Source organism: Chenopodium quinoa, unplaced genomic scaffold (assembly GCF_001683475.1).
Source record: "Chenopodium quinoa cultivar QQ74 unplaced genomic scaffold, ASM168347v1, whole genome shotgun sequence".
NCBI classification, from domain to species: domain Eukaryota; kingdom Viridiplantae; phylum Streptophyta; class Magnoliopsida; order Caryophyllales; family Amaranthaceae; genus Chenopodium; species Chenopodium quinoa.
This window is the reverse complement of record NW_018744626.1, coordinates 4588534-4604618: the sequence shown is the minus strand read 5'-3', so window position 1 is coordinate 4604618 and position 16085 is coordinate 4588534. Positions and strand designations below refer to the sequence as shown.

The 16085-nt window shown below is 34.3% G+C and overlaps 2 protein-coding genes, 1 non-coding gene and 1 pseudogene across 3 annotated transcripts; 2 read left to right on the top strand and 2 right to left on the bottom strand.

Annotated features, from left to right (window-relative positions):
• The first annotated feature begins 482 nt into the window (after positions 1-482).
• On the top strand, positions 483-3835 carry LOC110700740. Its single transcript, XM_021878343.1, has 5 exons — positions 483-1095; positions 1138-1243; positions 1361-2354; positions 2472-3343; positions 3415-3835. Exons 1-5 carry the CDS (start codon positions 483-485, stop codon positions 3833-3835), a joined length of 3006 nt encoding a protein of 1001 aa, XP_021734035.1.
• A 2319-nt stretch (positions 3836-6154) lies between these two features.
• LOC110700617 lies at positions 6155-10825 on the bottom strand (annotated as a pseudogene).
• A 62-nt stretch (positions 10826-10887) lies between these two features.
• Positions 10888-10961, bottom strand: TRNAI-AAU. The gene has a single exon. It is a non-coding gene; the product is annotated as a tRNA-Ile (tRNA).
• An 870-nt stretch (positions 10962-11831) lies between these two features.
• LOC110700616 (photosynthetic NDH subunit of subcomplex B 4, chloroplastic-like) lies at positions 11832-15375 on the top strand. Its single transcript, XM_021878175.1, has 6 exons — positions 11832-12083; positions 12165-12212; positions 12333-12486; positions 12608-12663; positions 12996-13067; positions 15112-15375. Exons 1-6 carry the CDS (start codon positions 11973-11975, stop codon positions 15238-15240), a joined length of 570 nt encoding a protein of 189 aa, XP_021733867.1. The 5' UTR covers positions 11832-11972; the 3' UTR covers positions 15241-15375.
• The last annotated feature ends 710 nt before the right edge of the window (positions 15376-16085 follow it).

The following is a 16085-nucleotide window of genomic DNA, read 5'->3' as shown; positions in this document are numbered from 1 at the left end:
CAGCCAATGTGTGTAGTAGTGATGGTATTCCGCTGTGGTGTGCTATGGGTATTTACGGTTGGCCTAAGGCGGAAAATAAACATAAGACTTGGGATTTAATGCGAAACCTCAAAAATTCGGGGAATATCCCTCTTGTTATGTTCGGTGATTTTAATGAGATAGTTAGTATGTCGGAAAAAGATGGAGGTGCAATCCGCAGAGAGAGTTTGATGGATAGTTTTCGCAATGCAATTGATGATTGTGGTCTACGAGATCTTGGCTATAAGGGGTGCATCTTCACATGACAACGTGGGAAGTATCTTGATACGGTGGTAAGAGAACGCTTGGATAGGTTTTTGGGTAATGATGGGTGGTGTAATCTTTTTCCGGATTTTTCAGTGCAACACTTGGCAAGAGTAGCTTCGGACCACACTCCCATTTTGCTTGACACTATCAATTATTATGAGAGGGGGAGAAAAAGGAGATTATTCCGTTTCGAGGCTATGTGGCTATCAAAAGAAGAGTGCACGGAAACTGTCTCGAAGGCGTGGAAAGAGGGGGAGGGGTGTGCGCCACATCAACGTATTGCTTTGTGTGCTAAGCAGCTAACTAAGTGGGCTACAAAATCTTTCGGAGAGTTAAAGAAAAAAATCAGCAAGTGTGAGGCTGCTCTACAGGAGGCTCAAGGTGCTCAAATTGACGCAAGGATGCTGGATACTTGTGAAAAATTGGCGGAGGAAATTAATGAGCTTCGAAGAATGGAGGAGTCATACTGGTACACAAGGTCTCGGGCAAACGAAATGCGGGATGGAGATAAAAATACGGCTTATTTTCACAGGAAAGCAAGTCAACGGAAAAAGAAAAACCGCATAGATGGTTTGTTCGATTTGAGTGGGGAGTGGCGCACTGATGAGGGGCAGATTAGGAGCATTATCTCAGAGTACTTTGGGTCGCTCTTTTCTACAGACAACCCTACTGATTTTGCAACAGCTCTGGAGGGCGTGGAACGGGTCGTATCTGATGATATGAACAATGTGATGTGTTCGGTGCCAAGTTCGGAGGAAATAAAAAATGCTCTTTTTCAAATGCACCCTAACAAAGCCCCAGGAACAGATGGTATGCATGCTCTATTTTTTCAAAAATTTTGGCATATTATAGGCCCCGATATTGTTACTTTGGTGAAAAATTGGTGGAAGGGTTTAGTTGATATTTCAGATATTAATAAGACTTGCATTGTGTTAATTCCTAAATGTAATGACCCGAAGTATATGACTGAATTTAGACCGATTAGCTGATGTAATGTGATATATAAGATAATACCAAAGACTTTGGCCAACAAACTTAAGCCATTTCTTAATGATATTATTTCTGTGAACCAAAGTGCTTTTATTCCGAGAAGGTTGATAACTGACAATGCCATGATTGTTTTTGAGATTTTTCACTCAATGAAGCGGGGAGGTGAAGGGAGAGATGGAACTGTGGCCCTAAAATTGGACATGAGCAAGGCGTACGATAGAGTGGAGTGGAGTTTTCTAAAGATGGTTATGTGTAAGATGGGTTTTTCGGAGTTGTGGATCCGTCGGGTTATGGAGTGTATTTCCAGTGTGTCTTTCCCTTTTAAGGTGAATGATGAGATTTTTGGTTCGGTGGCTCCATCTCGAGGTCTTCGACAAGGGGATCCGATTTCTCCTTATTTATTTCTATTATGTGCGGATGCTTTTTCTTGTCTACTTTCAAAGGCCGCTCATGAGAAGAAATTGAGAGGGGCGAGAATATGCAAAGCTGCTCCTAGGGTGTCTCACTTGTTTTTCGCCGATGATAGTATTTTGTTTGCAAAAGCTACTCTGCAGGAATGCTCGAAAATTGCTGATATAACCAGGGTGTATGAAAGAGCATCTGGCCAGAAAGTCAATTTAGACAAAACAGAAGTTGCTTTTAGTAAGTGTGTTTCCATCGAAAGAAGACAAGAGATTGTTGATACTTTAGGGGTTCGCGAAGTAGACAGACATGAGAAGTACTTGGGGTTGCCGACGATCATAGGGAAGTCCAAAAAGGCCATCTTTGCTTTCTTGAAAGAGAGGAATTGGAAGAAATTAAGCAGTTGGAAGGAAAAATTGTTGTCAAGACAGGGTAAGGAGGTGTTGATCAAAGCGGTAGCTCAAGCAATTCCGACTTACATTATGAGTATGTTCAAGATCCCGGAGGGCCTTATTGATGAAATTCACAAGTTATTGTGTAGATTTTGGTGGGGGTCGACGGTGGACCAGAGGAAAATGCATTGGAAAAGTTGGGAGAGATTATGCTTACCGAAGGCAAAAGGGGGATTGGGATTTCGGGATCTAAAATGTTTCAATCAAGCTTTGTTAGCTAAACAGGTTTGGAGACTACACTCGAATCAAAATTCTCTAATTTTTAAAATACTTAAGGCTAGGTATTTTAAAAATTCATCGGTGATGGATGCCTTGAGGGGTCATGACCCAAGTTATTCGTAGAGAAGCATTTGGGGTGCTAAGGGTCTGCTAAGGGATGACATGGTGTGGAGGGTGGGTAACGGAATAGACATTAAAGTTTGGTCGGATGCATGGCTAGTTAAGGATGGGCGACCTTCTGTTCTACTTCGACCTGCTGGGGTTGATGATGGTATGCTGGTTAGGGATCTTATGGTTGATGGGGCTTTATGTTGGGATGCTGCTAAGGTGCGTGAACTGCTTGATGATGAGAGTGCAGCTGCTGTTCTTTCTACCCCATTACCCCAGCATAATAAGGCAAACTGTAGGTACTGGAGCTACACAAAGAATGGGATTTTCTCGGTAAAGACAACATATTGGTTAGCAAGGAGTGTGGGCAATGAGGTTGTTGTTAGCAGCCACGCAGAGGAGCTATGGTCTTCAGTGTGGAAAATGAGCGGGCCACCAAAGCTTAAGCACTTTATATGGAGTGCTGTGAAGGGTAACTTAGCAGTTATGGACAGGTTGGTGGGGCGTCACGTGCGCGAGGATGCCTCCTGCCAGGTCTGTGGTGATCAGAGGGAAACAATAATCCATTCCCTTTTTCATTGCACTGCTGCGTCGGAAATTTGGTCTCACAGTGGCTTGGCTGATCAACTCGTGGATGCTCCAACTGATTCTTTCTTGGCACGTTGGAGCTGGCTGCAGGGTAAGGTGGATGGGCAGGCTTTGAAATGCATGGCAACCCTCATGTGGGCAGCATGGAGGTGTAGGAACCTGATCGTTTTCGAGAATGAAACACCTAATTTTGTTCTTCTAGCTGCTGGGTTTTGCAAGTTGGTGAGTGATTATGATGAATATGCAAAGAAAGTGTTCTTGCCTATACCTCAGCCAAGTGTTGGTAGCAGCATGAGATGGTTATGCCCCCCCCCCCCCCCCCCCCACAAGGCTGCATCAAGGCAAATATTGATGCCCATGTACCTGCCAGTGGCTATGCTGGTCTTGGAGTAGTGTTCCGAGATGAAAATGGTGGCCTCCTTTTGACAACAACAAAAAGAACTGAACTCTCTTCCCCGGAATGCATTGAAGCTCAGGCTGTGAGGTATGCTCTTACCCTTGCTCGAAGGTTTGGTCACAGAAATGTATGGGTGGAATCTGATGCAATAAATGTGATCAAGGCAATTGTTTCAAGAGCTTCGGGATTTTCCCCAATACACATCGTCTATGATGATATTATGTTAGATAGAGCTTGGTTTAATGTTTGTTTGTTTTCTCATGCGAAGAGAAGTTGTAATACCGTAGCCCACTTGGTTGCAAGGGGTGATACGGGTGACAGTTTGGAGGTTGTTCGTTTTAGTGCTTTTCCCCAAAGCATTATTACTCTGGCGGAATTGGACCTCTCTTCGTAATTAATATATGCTCTATCTTTCTTTCAAAAAAAAAAATCTAATGTTCATTTTTGTGTATTCGTGTTTCAACAAATATTCATTTTTGTATTGTCAAATGTTCATTTCAAGAGCTATATGTAAGTATCATAGTAAAATGTATGCAAATACATACATCTTAGAATTCTACTTATTTAAATAAAACGTTGTTAAAAAATAATTTTCAATATAAAATAAATTTAATTTGATTACAATAATAACGCATTTCTATATAACTATACTATTACATGTAATAATTGTTTCATAAACATGAAAGTGAACCAAATGTACATATGTGTCTTGTTAAATGAACATTATTTGTTACATTTGGTATAATAAAGTGTATATATGTATATCCTCCTTGTTGCACCTCTAATATATATATATGTGTGTGTGTGTGTGTGTGTGTTTTCCATGAAATATATAATATGAGCACAAGATATTTGTCGCCATCAACTTCTTTACTTGATTATCCTATATAGTAAGAGATCGATCAAGTTTTTTTAAAAAAAAATTATATCAACACATTCCAAACAAAAGTACATTAAATCTAAGGATTCAAAATTGAACATTTGCGCATTAATAATAATTACAAATTCAGAAATGCACAAACTATAAATATATTAAAATATTTCAATATGAAAATGAAAACGTATAAAATTTAAATGAAAATTTATTGAATGATAAATGAACATGTATTAACTTTTAAATGAACATTAATTAATATGAAAAAGAAAATACATAAAAAAAAATCAAATGAATATCTATAAATGTAAATGACCATTAATAATAATAATTCAATATGTCAAAATACCATAAGATTAAATTATATTTTAAAATAGAATCATCAGAGGTTTATGATGAATGAATAATATGTGATTTATTTTTGAACATCTTTTAACATGTGAATGAACATACATTAATATATGTGTGAATATACACATATCCAAATGAACATCTATATATCAAGTTCGAATAAACATCTATCGATATTAGAGTTAAAATGTATGTAATATAATATTCAAATGACGCTCATGAGCATATAATAATATGAAGTTAAGCATGTATTATTATAGTCTATGTGCATATTTTCAATACGAGATTGAACATGTACGCATTTACATTCAAATAAATATTTGTTTAAATACCAGTAAACATTCATCAATATGTAAAGATCATAAACAAAACTTTGGTAATCTTTTCTTAATTAAGAATGAGCCATAGTAGATCTAAAGTAAGAATGTAAATGAACATATACTAAAATCATAATGAACATTTACCGAAAAGTCATTTTCAAAATGAAATAATTTAAATCTTATTAGTAATTCTACGAAACTCAACTAATTCAGAAAATTAACATAATTATACTCTATAATCATTTTCAATGGCAAACAATTTCATAATTCCTTATGATTTTTACATATGTAACGCAAAATTTGTAAACTAAAAATTGAAAATTTGGAATATAGCACAAAATATAGTAGCTTTTATCTGTTTTTGCATAAAAATAAGTGTAATCATAGCAGCTTATGTTTAAGAACATATAATCGCAAATTAAAATTGAAAAACTAGGGTTTATATATACACAAAAATTGTTACTTTTCTCAAAATATTGTTGTAATTGAAAATTTTCTTCACGAATGTTAGACATTTGTAGTATTTTGGAGTAAGGGCCTATTCTCATTGACTGAACTCAGCTGAACTGAACTCAACTGACTGAACTGAAATGAATATTTTATAAGAGAAGGAAATTAGGAGCTGAACTGAACTGAATTTCAACGTATGAAAACAGGCCCTAAATTCAGAGTGATATTGTTCAAATTTTTTTGGTTTTGATGAGAGATAAAATCTAGAGAAATTAATGAAGAAGGTTGTAGAGAGAGAAAAAATTTTAAATGTTTTTTTTTAAAAAAAATGTACTGTGCAATTAGTGGGGAGGGGTTGTAGTGTGTCTTTTAGTGGGGAGGGTAAGGGCTATATAGTAATTTAGTGAGGGGGGTTTAGGTAGTTTTACCTAGAGGGGGGTGTAGTCATTAGCAACTACTATTTACTAGTATTTACTTAAATATATCATCTACTACCTCCGTTAAATATTAGTTACAACTTTGGAATAGTTAATATCCAAAGTTCAAATAATGCCCTAAAATTGCAACTAATATTTAACGGAAGTAGTACAAGAATTTCTGAACACGTCTTAATAAGGTTAATCCAATTTTTGTTTGTAGTGTAGTATTGCCATTTTAACTGAACTTTAGTAAAGAACAAAAAGTGAACAATTTTTCTAATCATGAATTAGGAAATAAATAAATCAAGTAAAAGTAGTACATAATACTCATATAGTCATATTCACTTAATCAGGTTAACAGTGTCTTGATTGCAGCAAATAAAATTAGTGTTTCAAACTCTCAGATTTCAATACTTCACATTTTCTAGCCATTTATTTATTTTCAGGACAACTAGAATATACATTCTTGTATAAAAGACAATCACTGATCATTGTATATAGTCATGACCTTTTAAGATGATTTCTTATGTTTCTTCTCTTGCCATTCTTTAATTTCAGCATCCACCATAACTTTCACCTCATCAAAAAATCCTGGATATGGTTCATACCCGAAGAAATGATGAAGGGCCTGTGAAATAAATATAATATTCTTAGTTCTCTGTATGCAGATCTTTTACAAGGTAAATCAACTTATCCACTAGTGCTACAAAGAAAATCCACATCATGTGAGCTAAAAGTTGGTTCACAGTTAATGGAGGCGAGGAAGTGAGAGGATAAAGTAACGTAAGGAGAAAGGAGGTAAGGGGAGGGGAGGGGAGTTAATGGAGGTTAGGAAAAGTGACGCAGGGAGAAAGGAGGTAAGGGGAGGGGAGGGGAGTTAATGGAGGTTAGGAAAAGTGACGCAAGGAGAAAGGAGCGGATGAGCTATCGTTTTCTTTCCTAATTAATATTTCGAAACACAAATTAAAAGGGATTTTATGAATGCTCACCTCAAGTAACACAAAGAAAGGAGCCATCAAGAAGGCTTGTACGAGATTATCCAGAAGAGCAGGTGCTCGTTTCTGTCAAAAATGAAAACACGATTGTTAAGTAGCAATAGTTTGATCAGAATCTAATCAGGATATCCGAGATGATCACCTCAAAGACTCCATGACCAAGGAACTGTGCAGTCCAACAAACCAATTGAGCTACCAAAACAACCTGCCAAGGTGAACAAAGGACGCTAAAATGCTAAATCCCGAGCAAGAAACATTAATTTAAGCTAACCCCTTTTAATGAAAATGGTTTTAGATGGGAATCAGAACATGGACATTGTTTGTGCTATCAAAATAAAAGAAACACCGGTGCTCAGGTCATGTGTAACAGTATTTTCAGTGTACCTGCGACACTAACAATGTACAGAAAAACTTATAAGGAAGCATAGGTCTGTTGACGCTTGACATACTTCAAAAAAATACAGTACATACAAAGTGACAATGCAGCTATGCAGATGGATGCAAAGGAGTAAAAGATACATCAGCGGCAAGGAAAAATATGTGTTATACAATAGTGCAATTCCAGAAGACGACGTGCAAGTTTGGTGTAAATAGGATCACGGCCATTTAGAGTATAGACGTACATCAAACGTCTATGACTCTAATCTTGCCTTAATATATTCATTTGAGGAGAAAAAATTAAGATAAGTTCAAACGAGTTTAAACAAGTTTCGCGAAGTTGAGATAAGCTCAAATAAGTTCCAATATAGGCTACTCAAATCCTATTCACTAGTCACTACTACAAAATGCTCAGGTTAGTTCCAATAAGTTCAGAAGAGTGAACTTAGGTGGCAAGAACACACCCTAACAATAGGAAGATAATTTGTGATGGCAGTGATGGCACAACTAGGTCAATATGCAACTTCACTGGTATGTGGTTATACATTGATCTCTTTCATACAAATCAAAATAAGTCACAAAATGTTGAGATTAGTTCCATTTAGAACAGATAAGTGAAATTAGAAATAATAAAACCCCCTAATAATAACAAGAAAACATGTGACAGCACAAGTTGTAGGTCAATATAAAGCTATTCATTGATCATAGGAAGAGTAAGATTAACGAAAGTTACAATATTCAAAGTTGTATGCCACCAAAAGTTCAAAGGTCATCTTACTAGCATTCTAAAATTATGTTATATATTCATTAAGATATTCAAAACTAGCGGCATTAACTTGAATACTATCATCAAATAGAAACAAAAAAATAATTTGTTTGCTGACTCTGCTCCCTTACACTGAAAACTTTTTTTTCCCCCTGCATTTTTGGGTCTACACTAATAATTCACAAGTCGATGACAAACAATCAAGAAGCCAGGAATGCCACTAGGCAAAGTAAAAATGTCCATAGGAACAAACTTATTCCACTCTGCAAGACTACAACCATCACATGAGATATCCTCTGTTTTGCAACTATCACAATTCACAAAGGGATTATAATTTATGCAAAGGAAAAGAAAATTGGTAATAAAAAACAAAAAAACATTAATACTGTTTAGTCAAAACACGTCTGTGTTGCCTAAGAAAGCTTTAACACATGGGATGCTTTATATAACCTACCTCGAGTACTAAATAGGACAAATAGTAAGGGATGTGCACCATCAAACAAACCCAACCAAGATTACAAAAATATCTAAAAGATTGTATCTTTATAATTTTGGCATTGAGGGTTACTAGAACTATGTAAAATAATGGATGGGACCTATAAATTTGTTTTTCTCCAACATGGATCAATCACATAAATTTACTGATGTGATGCAATACATGAAAGACATTGCCCTTTTCATAGAGTTGAGGACTTCAAGGATCTACGTTAAGAAATAAGCTGGTTCTTTCAGATTAGGTGTTCAGTGGTTGAATAGCTCATTCATTTGCATCTACTTCTACAAGATTCTTTGTTGTTCCCAAGTTATATGTCTTTTGATATATACAATTGCTTTTCAACTCTCAGGGAAAAAACAATAATCAGGATTCATGCAAAAGCTACTACAACCACAATGGTGCTTTTTGTCCCAATAAAAAGATGAGGATGGAGGTTATGTTTTATGGATTTGGTATTCAGTGTGGGTTAATGGCTAATTATTTCTCCAAAAGCTCAGTGTATAACACATTAAGTTCTCCATAATGATTCAATATTTTCAGCATTACAAGTTTCAATAATGTTGGGAATGCAACTATGTACGTGAACCCCCTCAAATTAGCCTACAGAAGACATGCCAAAAATGCAAGGAAATAATAACTTGGGGATGTTGATCCTTAACCAAATAGATAAGCATGAGATTGACACATCTAAAGAAGAGAAAACCACCCTTAATTATAGTGTGTTTCAATTGAAGAAAATGGAGAGAAAGGGAGTGAAGAGAAATAGAGAAATGGGGTATCTTTCATTCGGATAACAAATGAGGAAGAAAGGGAATTGAAGAGGAGAGAAATGGAGGGATTAAATTGTAATGAAAGTGATCCCTCCAACAATGAAGAGGTTTGGAAGGAAAACTCATCATTCTTCTCTCCCCTCTCTTTCCCTTCCCTCCTCTTCTCCTCCCTCCCCTTTTTTCCTTCCCCTTTCTTTATCTAAACACATTGTTAGTGTGCTTTTGCATTAATAAGAAGAGTTCTAATTATCTATAAACCTTTTCAAGACATTGCCCTCAAAATGGATCCTTCCATTCCCCCCCCCCCCCTTCCCTCCTTGCATTAGATATCCAAACAAAGGATGATACATCTCTCCTTTTCTCTTCTCTTCCTTTGCCTCCATTTCTCTCTATCCAAAGTTCCAAACATAGTGCTACAGAGCCTAGTCCCGTCAATAGAATACACAAGTAGCCTACAAACCATAGTTACAGATTTGAGAGGTCAAAATATGCACAAACCTATTCCCACCAATAGAAAACACTAGTCTTAAAACCATAGTATATCAATGAAACCCTAATTTGATTTCAGCCTTAAACCACAATAAACATAAAACCCTAGGTTCACAATCCAAAGGCGATAGATCATTACAGTACCAGCACTAACAATCTATGTTATAGAAGTACTCATGTCAGATTCTCGACACTCATGAGTCATGATATGGGTATACATATTTCACATTTCATTTAGGGCCAAACCTAGGGAAAATATTCACAAAATAAATGTACCCATGTTTGACACGAGTACCCAAGTCGGAGTAGCTTACAGTAACAGAAGCCCATCAACAATCATCATTTACCAGAAAAACACAGAAAAATCAACCCAATGTAAACCATCATGTCCATCAATTAGCAATAATAACTCACAAATCACTACCTAAACCAAGATTACTGTGAATAGCCTCAACAAATTCAACCAACATTAATAAAAAGAAGAATTAATCTGAAAGATTACCTTCCAAGTCAAAGAAAACCCTAGCTGAGTAGAACAAGCAGAAGCTCCAATCCAACAGAGGAAACAGAGAATAGCAGCCAAAAACCCTGCTTTTTTTTTCCATACCCACATAAAATACAGCATATATTATAGTGAAAAATAGTGCAAAATTAGGGAAAAACAACATGGGTACAAAGTATAGTAGCATAAGCCCAGTACAAAAAATTGGCCAAACAAATAGCATATGAATAAAGATATTAACTGGGTTGCTATGATATGCAGCATAAAATGCAAAGTTCTTTTCTAAATCAAATAAATCCATTTTCTTTGCAACAATTTTCTTCAAAAATGGAAACTTTCACTTCAAAAATCGAAGCTTTGGATTAAAAATCGAAACTATTTCTTCAAATATTGAAGCTTTATAATGAAATATTGAAAGGAATGGAGTTTATTAGAAAAAATTGGTTTTACAGGAAAATTAAATTACTAAATTAGGTGAATTTTGGTAGTTGGAAATTCTTTGTGATGGCGTGAACTTTGCGGTTAACGGAACCATTACAATTTACAAGTCTTCTGCTAAAATACGCCACTATTTCTGGGAAACTTGGTTTTTTTCTTTTTTTTTTTTTTTTTAATTGCCAAAAATATCAAAAATTTTGGCCCATGCAGGGATCGAACCTGCGACCTTCGCGTTATTAGCACGACGCTCTAACCAGCTGAGCTAATGGGCCATTTGTTAATATCACTGTGTTTTTTATTTTTATTACAATCTTTAAGTTTCTCAAAAAATATATCCTGCTTTCTTGTTTCTAATTTTGGGGGAAGTTGTATTAGTAATGTTGGAGCCAATTTTCCAAAACATCCTTTTGCCCAAAAAAAAAAAAAAAAAAAAAAAGTAACCTTAAAATCCCTTCATACTTCGTACTCCCTATAAATTATTGCAAATGCTCTTAGAATCATGTATCGTGTATAAACTAAATAGCCTTGTATGTTGATTTAATGGTTAGTGGAATTCATTGACTTTTATAACTAGCTAACCTTATTATCCCATTAAAGAATAAAGAGAGAAAACGTTGTAAATCTGATACACATTATGACCATTTATTAATTTGTCTTGTAAACGTGTCTTTCATAAGAGTCAACCAAACATGTACATAGAAAATGATGAACATTTAAATGTACATGTATATTACATGCCTTGACATTTTCTACTCATCTTCCCATTTAAGGGCAAAAAAATAGTCTTACTTTTAGTATAACTAAAATTATATAATTTCTTATGTGAAAAATAATTTGGATCGTTTAGGATGAATTAGGGTATGTTCTCTTCAGATTATTTTCAGTTCAGTTAAGCTCCAATAAGTTCATCAGTTCAGTTCAATTCAGTTCAGTTCTTAATTTTCTTCTTTCATAAAATATTTAGTTCATTTCACTTCAGCTCTAATAAGTTCAGTTCAGTTCAGCTCAATTTAATCAATAAGAACAAACCCTTAAGATCATTAGAGAAAATTCATATAAATAAAATAAAAAATTAAAAATAAAAATATTTTTTTTTTAAAAAAAAGCTAGGGTCTTAACATAATCTTTTATTTTAACTTAAATTACCCTCCAAGAAGAAGAGAGACAATGAAACATGAGTGGAAGAGGTTGCCTTATCCAATTCCATCCCATGAAAAAAAAAAAAAAAAGTGTTACACATTTCAACACCAAAGTAATAAACATCTTAATTATTTCTGAAAAAAATGGTAGAGGCTGTCATGAGTTTCACCTTATCCAAGCCCATATCTCTTAACTGTTCTTCACCCCACCCACTAAATTCAAACACAATTAACAATAATTCTTCTAGATTGCTGGTAATTTAATCATATCATCACCCTCTTTGTAAAATAACTCTTAATTACCATCATTAACACCTATTTATGTTTAATTTGCAGCTTAAACAATGTTCAATCTCCAAATTTGGCAATGGGCTATGTCACCAGGTAATTATAGATATCAATTTATGTATAGTTGTATAAAGATTTGAACTTTAATTTTATATTTTGATAATAAATTAATCTAATTATTTGCATATTAATTAAATGTCAATTTGAATTAATAAGGTTGAAAAAAGTGGAAGAGGCTATGTTGGTAAAGTAAATGCTTTGCCAGACTTGCCTTTAATGGCAGTTTTAGTTCAGCATGCTGAAGGACAAAGAGAACTCATAACTCACAAATCAATTTGGCACTTAAGTGATAATGCCATTAAAAATGTTTGTAAGTAATTTAGGTTATATTAATTCACTTGCTCGTTTTTTATTTATTTTTTTGATATTCTCAAATAATCTAATTTTTCTAATTTCTAAACATAATGTTTGAATTTTGTTTTGGATGCTAGACACTTTTTATGTCATGTTCACTTGTTGGGGATGTTGTTTCTTTGGAGCTACTAAAGTAAGTACTTTCTATATTTCTTTATTCCATAGGCAATTTTACTTTAATGGTTAGGACTTAGGAGTTATTATGATACTAAATAATATCAAGGGTAGATATATTACGGGAAATGATTTTGGCACACCTCTATGTGAGACCACGATTTTCTATGCTCTTCTCAGATAAAGGAGTGTTAAAATCAATTTCCATATATTAATCGTAACATTTAAAGCTTAGGACATATTCTATTCCACATGTGAAAATGGGGATCGATCTAGCATAGACACGTATTTACACCACTTATTGTTTGTCAATAATGATCATATGGAATTGTGGACTGACGTGTTGTGCAGGATCCATACTATGATTCAGAGCAATACAGGGGTGATGGAGGCGATGGAACGGGGCATTGGGTCTATGAGAAGGTAACATAGTATATTCTCATTTTGATTTTTTAAAAATTATTATTATCCATTACCATGTTTTAGCTAGGTTCTTGGAATAACTTAGTAATTGACTATACAGTACAGCATACACATTGAAAGAATAACTTAGAACGGAGTACTTCATTAGTCTGATTTATTTTCTCAGGCTAACTGGCTTTCTATTTAAGGGGCGGCTCATACTTCTAATCTTCTAATCCTTCGGAGCTTCGTAGGATTCTTAGCGAGGATGCTCAAGGTGTTGCTTTTCCACGCCTTGTGCCTCTTTGATAGGCTAGTTGAGTTTATTTTTAAAATCAGTAAGGGTCTGTTCTCATTGACTGAACTGAACTGAACTGAATTGAACTGAACTTATTAGAGCTGAGCTGAGCTGAACTGAACTGAACTGAACTAAAGTGAAATGAATATTTTATAAGAAAAGGAAATTAGAAGCTGAACTTAATTGAACTGAACTAATTAGAGCCGAACTGAACTGAACTGAACTTATTAGAGTTGAACTTAACTGAAAATAATCGTATGAGAACAGGCCCTAAGTCTTGTATGTGGTTAGCTACACGGTGTGGCCGCATTGGCTTATAAAAAATAATTTTTATTTATATACTACCTCCGTTTCTTTTTAATTGACACGTATTCCTTTTTAGGAAGTTTTTTTAGTTAACATGTTTTCTTTAGGGGTAATTTTTTTTACCTTTTATTTAAAAACTACCCCACTTGCTTTTCATTCTCTCTCACTCTCTCTCCTCTCCTTAATATGTGTGCCTAAATCAAATGCGTCAATTAAATAAAAACGGAGGAAGTATAAAGTACCCTATTTATTCACAAGAGTAACCTTATTTTGTCCATCTAAATAACTCCTATTCATTATAAGAGTAATATCAACCAGTTTAGAAACAAGTAAACCCTATTTTATTTTATTTTTTTGAATAATGAAATAATTATTCCACTTATGTGGGAGAGTAACCCTTTTTTCTTATTTAAGTAATCCATATATGTCAAGGTAACCCCATTTGCTCATCATTACGACCTCCTATTACTTAATTAATTATCTTATATGTAAAGTGACCATACCATGTGACTTGCCACATATAAGAATTTGTGTTCTGCAATTTGTTTTCTTTTTGCCTTCTACCCTCAATTGGGGAAAAAAAAAAAAAAAACTCAATTCATATTATTATTACTTCGTATTAAATTATTTGGTCCAATACTCCAACGACATCAAATTGCAAGTTGAACCCTTTTTAATGATTTGGTGCAATTTGCAAATTGTGAATTGAAAATTGTGGTATAGTTTAAATTTTGGCGAAATAGAATTTTGCAACGATAAGGTGCGACAAATAAATAGAAATTATAAAGGATAAAGATGATTATATCATCATTATCATTATTTAGAATATGTAAATTCCTTGATTTACTCCTTAATTTTGATAGTCAAAGTATATCCCTTATAATTAGCTAACGTAGCTAGTCACATATTGTATCTAGTCATAGTTTGGTATGTTCAATGTTCTAATCTTGTACTATATATACTCGTCTATATTCATCAATATAATCAAGCTTTCCAACATTCTCTTTCTCATAACTCTATCAGAAATCATACTTTGCCAAAAAAAATTGCATTGAATGTGGTTTAAGCCTTTAAGCCTCAACTATAAACCGTATTAGACCATAAATTATATTTTTTTTAAAATAACACGTTGAAAATGATTGTAGGATTAAACCACGTAAAATCTATCATGTAACAACCACAAACCACATCTATCATGTAATGAATTGTTGGCATGCATGTTAATAACACAAATTCATATGTGGTTGGACACATCGTGTGACCAACTATTATAAGGGTTACTTTGTTAGTGTATTAAGGGATTACTCGTTTAATTTTACAGGGGTTACTTTATCAGTGTTATAGGGATTACCGGATCAATTTTATAGGGGTTATTTTGTTCTTTTACAAGTATTCACGTGGTGTGACTAGCGGCACACAAAACCCACTGTGTTAATAATGTTTGAAAACATGATAATGCAGCAAGAAGACATAGAAGAATCTGCAAGAGCGGCTTTATGGCGCGAGGAGCTAATCGAAGAAATTGAACAAAAAGTTGGTGGCTTGCGAGAGTTGGAGGATGCTGGTCGCAAAGAAGAGCTTCTTAAATGATATAATCATTGATTTATACAGTACTCGTTAATAATTTTTGTGTGCATAATATGTCCTTTTATTTCCATATATAAATAAAATCATGTTACATACGTATATAAAATTACATATGGCATCAAAGTGCTTATTCATTTATGTTCGCTTCAATTTGATTTATTATTATATGGGCTAGTAGGAGGGAAAGCGAACATAAAATTATATTACATGCGTATATAAAATTACATACGTAGTATACAATACTCGTTTATTGGTACTCGTACTATCTAACATGTGTACCAAAGAAGGACAATGTAGTATCAAACTATCAACTAAGTTAATTTTACTAGACATCATGAAATTAAAAAAAAAAAAAAGTTAATTTTACTAGCAAGCTAGAGGCACATTAATTAATTGAGGCTAGACATCATGAAATAACGTAGTATTAATGTATTATGGTACTGATTATATGTTCTTGCTTGTATGAATTGTGCAACGTTTGATAACAATACTAGGTTAGGCGTTGATTGGTGTTGACTTGAACCGCATACCTATTAATCAATGACATATTTGCTTGAACATATAACATTGTACTAAATGAGTCGAGCTTGAACATATTTTTTTAGCTCAACAAGATCGTGTACTGAACGCGCTCAAGTTAAATAAACTTGAACATGAACAAGATAGTATTCGGCTTGGCTCGACTCATTTACACCCCTACAATAGTTCAATCACCATGTTTTTTACAACCTATCTATCACATAAGATATGACATAACGACATGAACCAAACACAAACACAAAATATTGTCAAGGGTTTACGACCTATACTTGTTTTTTAAGCACGAACAATTCGAGTTAGTGTTGAGA

Bases quoted from the DNA above. Each gene is read 5' to 3' on its own strand.
- LOC110700740 (XM_021878343.1), top strand. From the start codon at position 483: ATGTGGCTATCAAAAGAAGAGTGCACGGAAACTGTCTCGAAGGCGTGG. The intron at 2,355-2,471 runs GTTTGGAGACTA...AGTTATTCGTAG, and splicing joins AAGCTTTGTTAGCTAAACAG to AGAAGCATTTGGGGTGCTAA. The intron at 3,344-3,414 runs GTTATGCCCCCC...TGTACCTGCCAG, and splicing joins GTTGGTAGCAGCATGAGATG to TGGCTATGCTGGTCTTGGAG.
- LOC110700616 (XM_021878175.1), top strand. From the start codon at position 11,973: ATGGTAGAGGCTGTCATGAGTTTCACCTTATCCAAGCCCATATCTCTT. The intron at 12,487-12,607 runs GTAAGTAATTTA...TTTGGATGCTAG, and splicing joins TAATGCCATTAAAAATGTTT to ACACTTTTTATGTCATGTTC. The intron at 13,068-15,111 runs GTAACATAGTAT...ATGATAATGCAG, and splicing joins GGCATTGGGTCTATGAGAAG to CAAGAAGACATAGAAGAATC.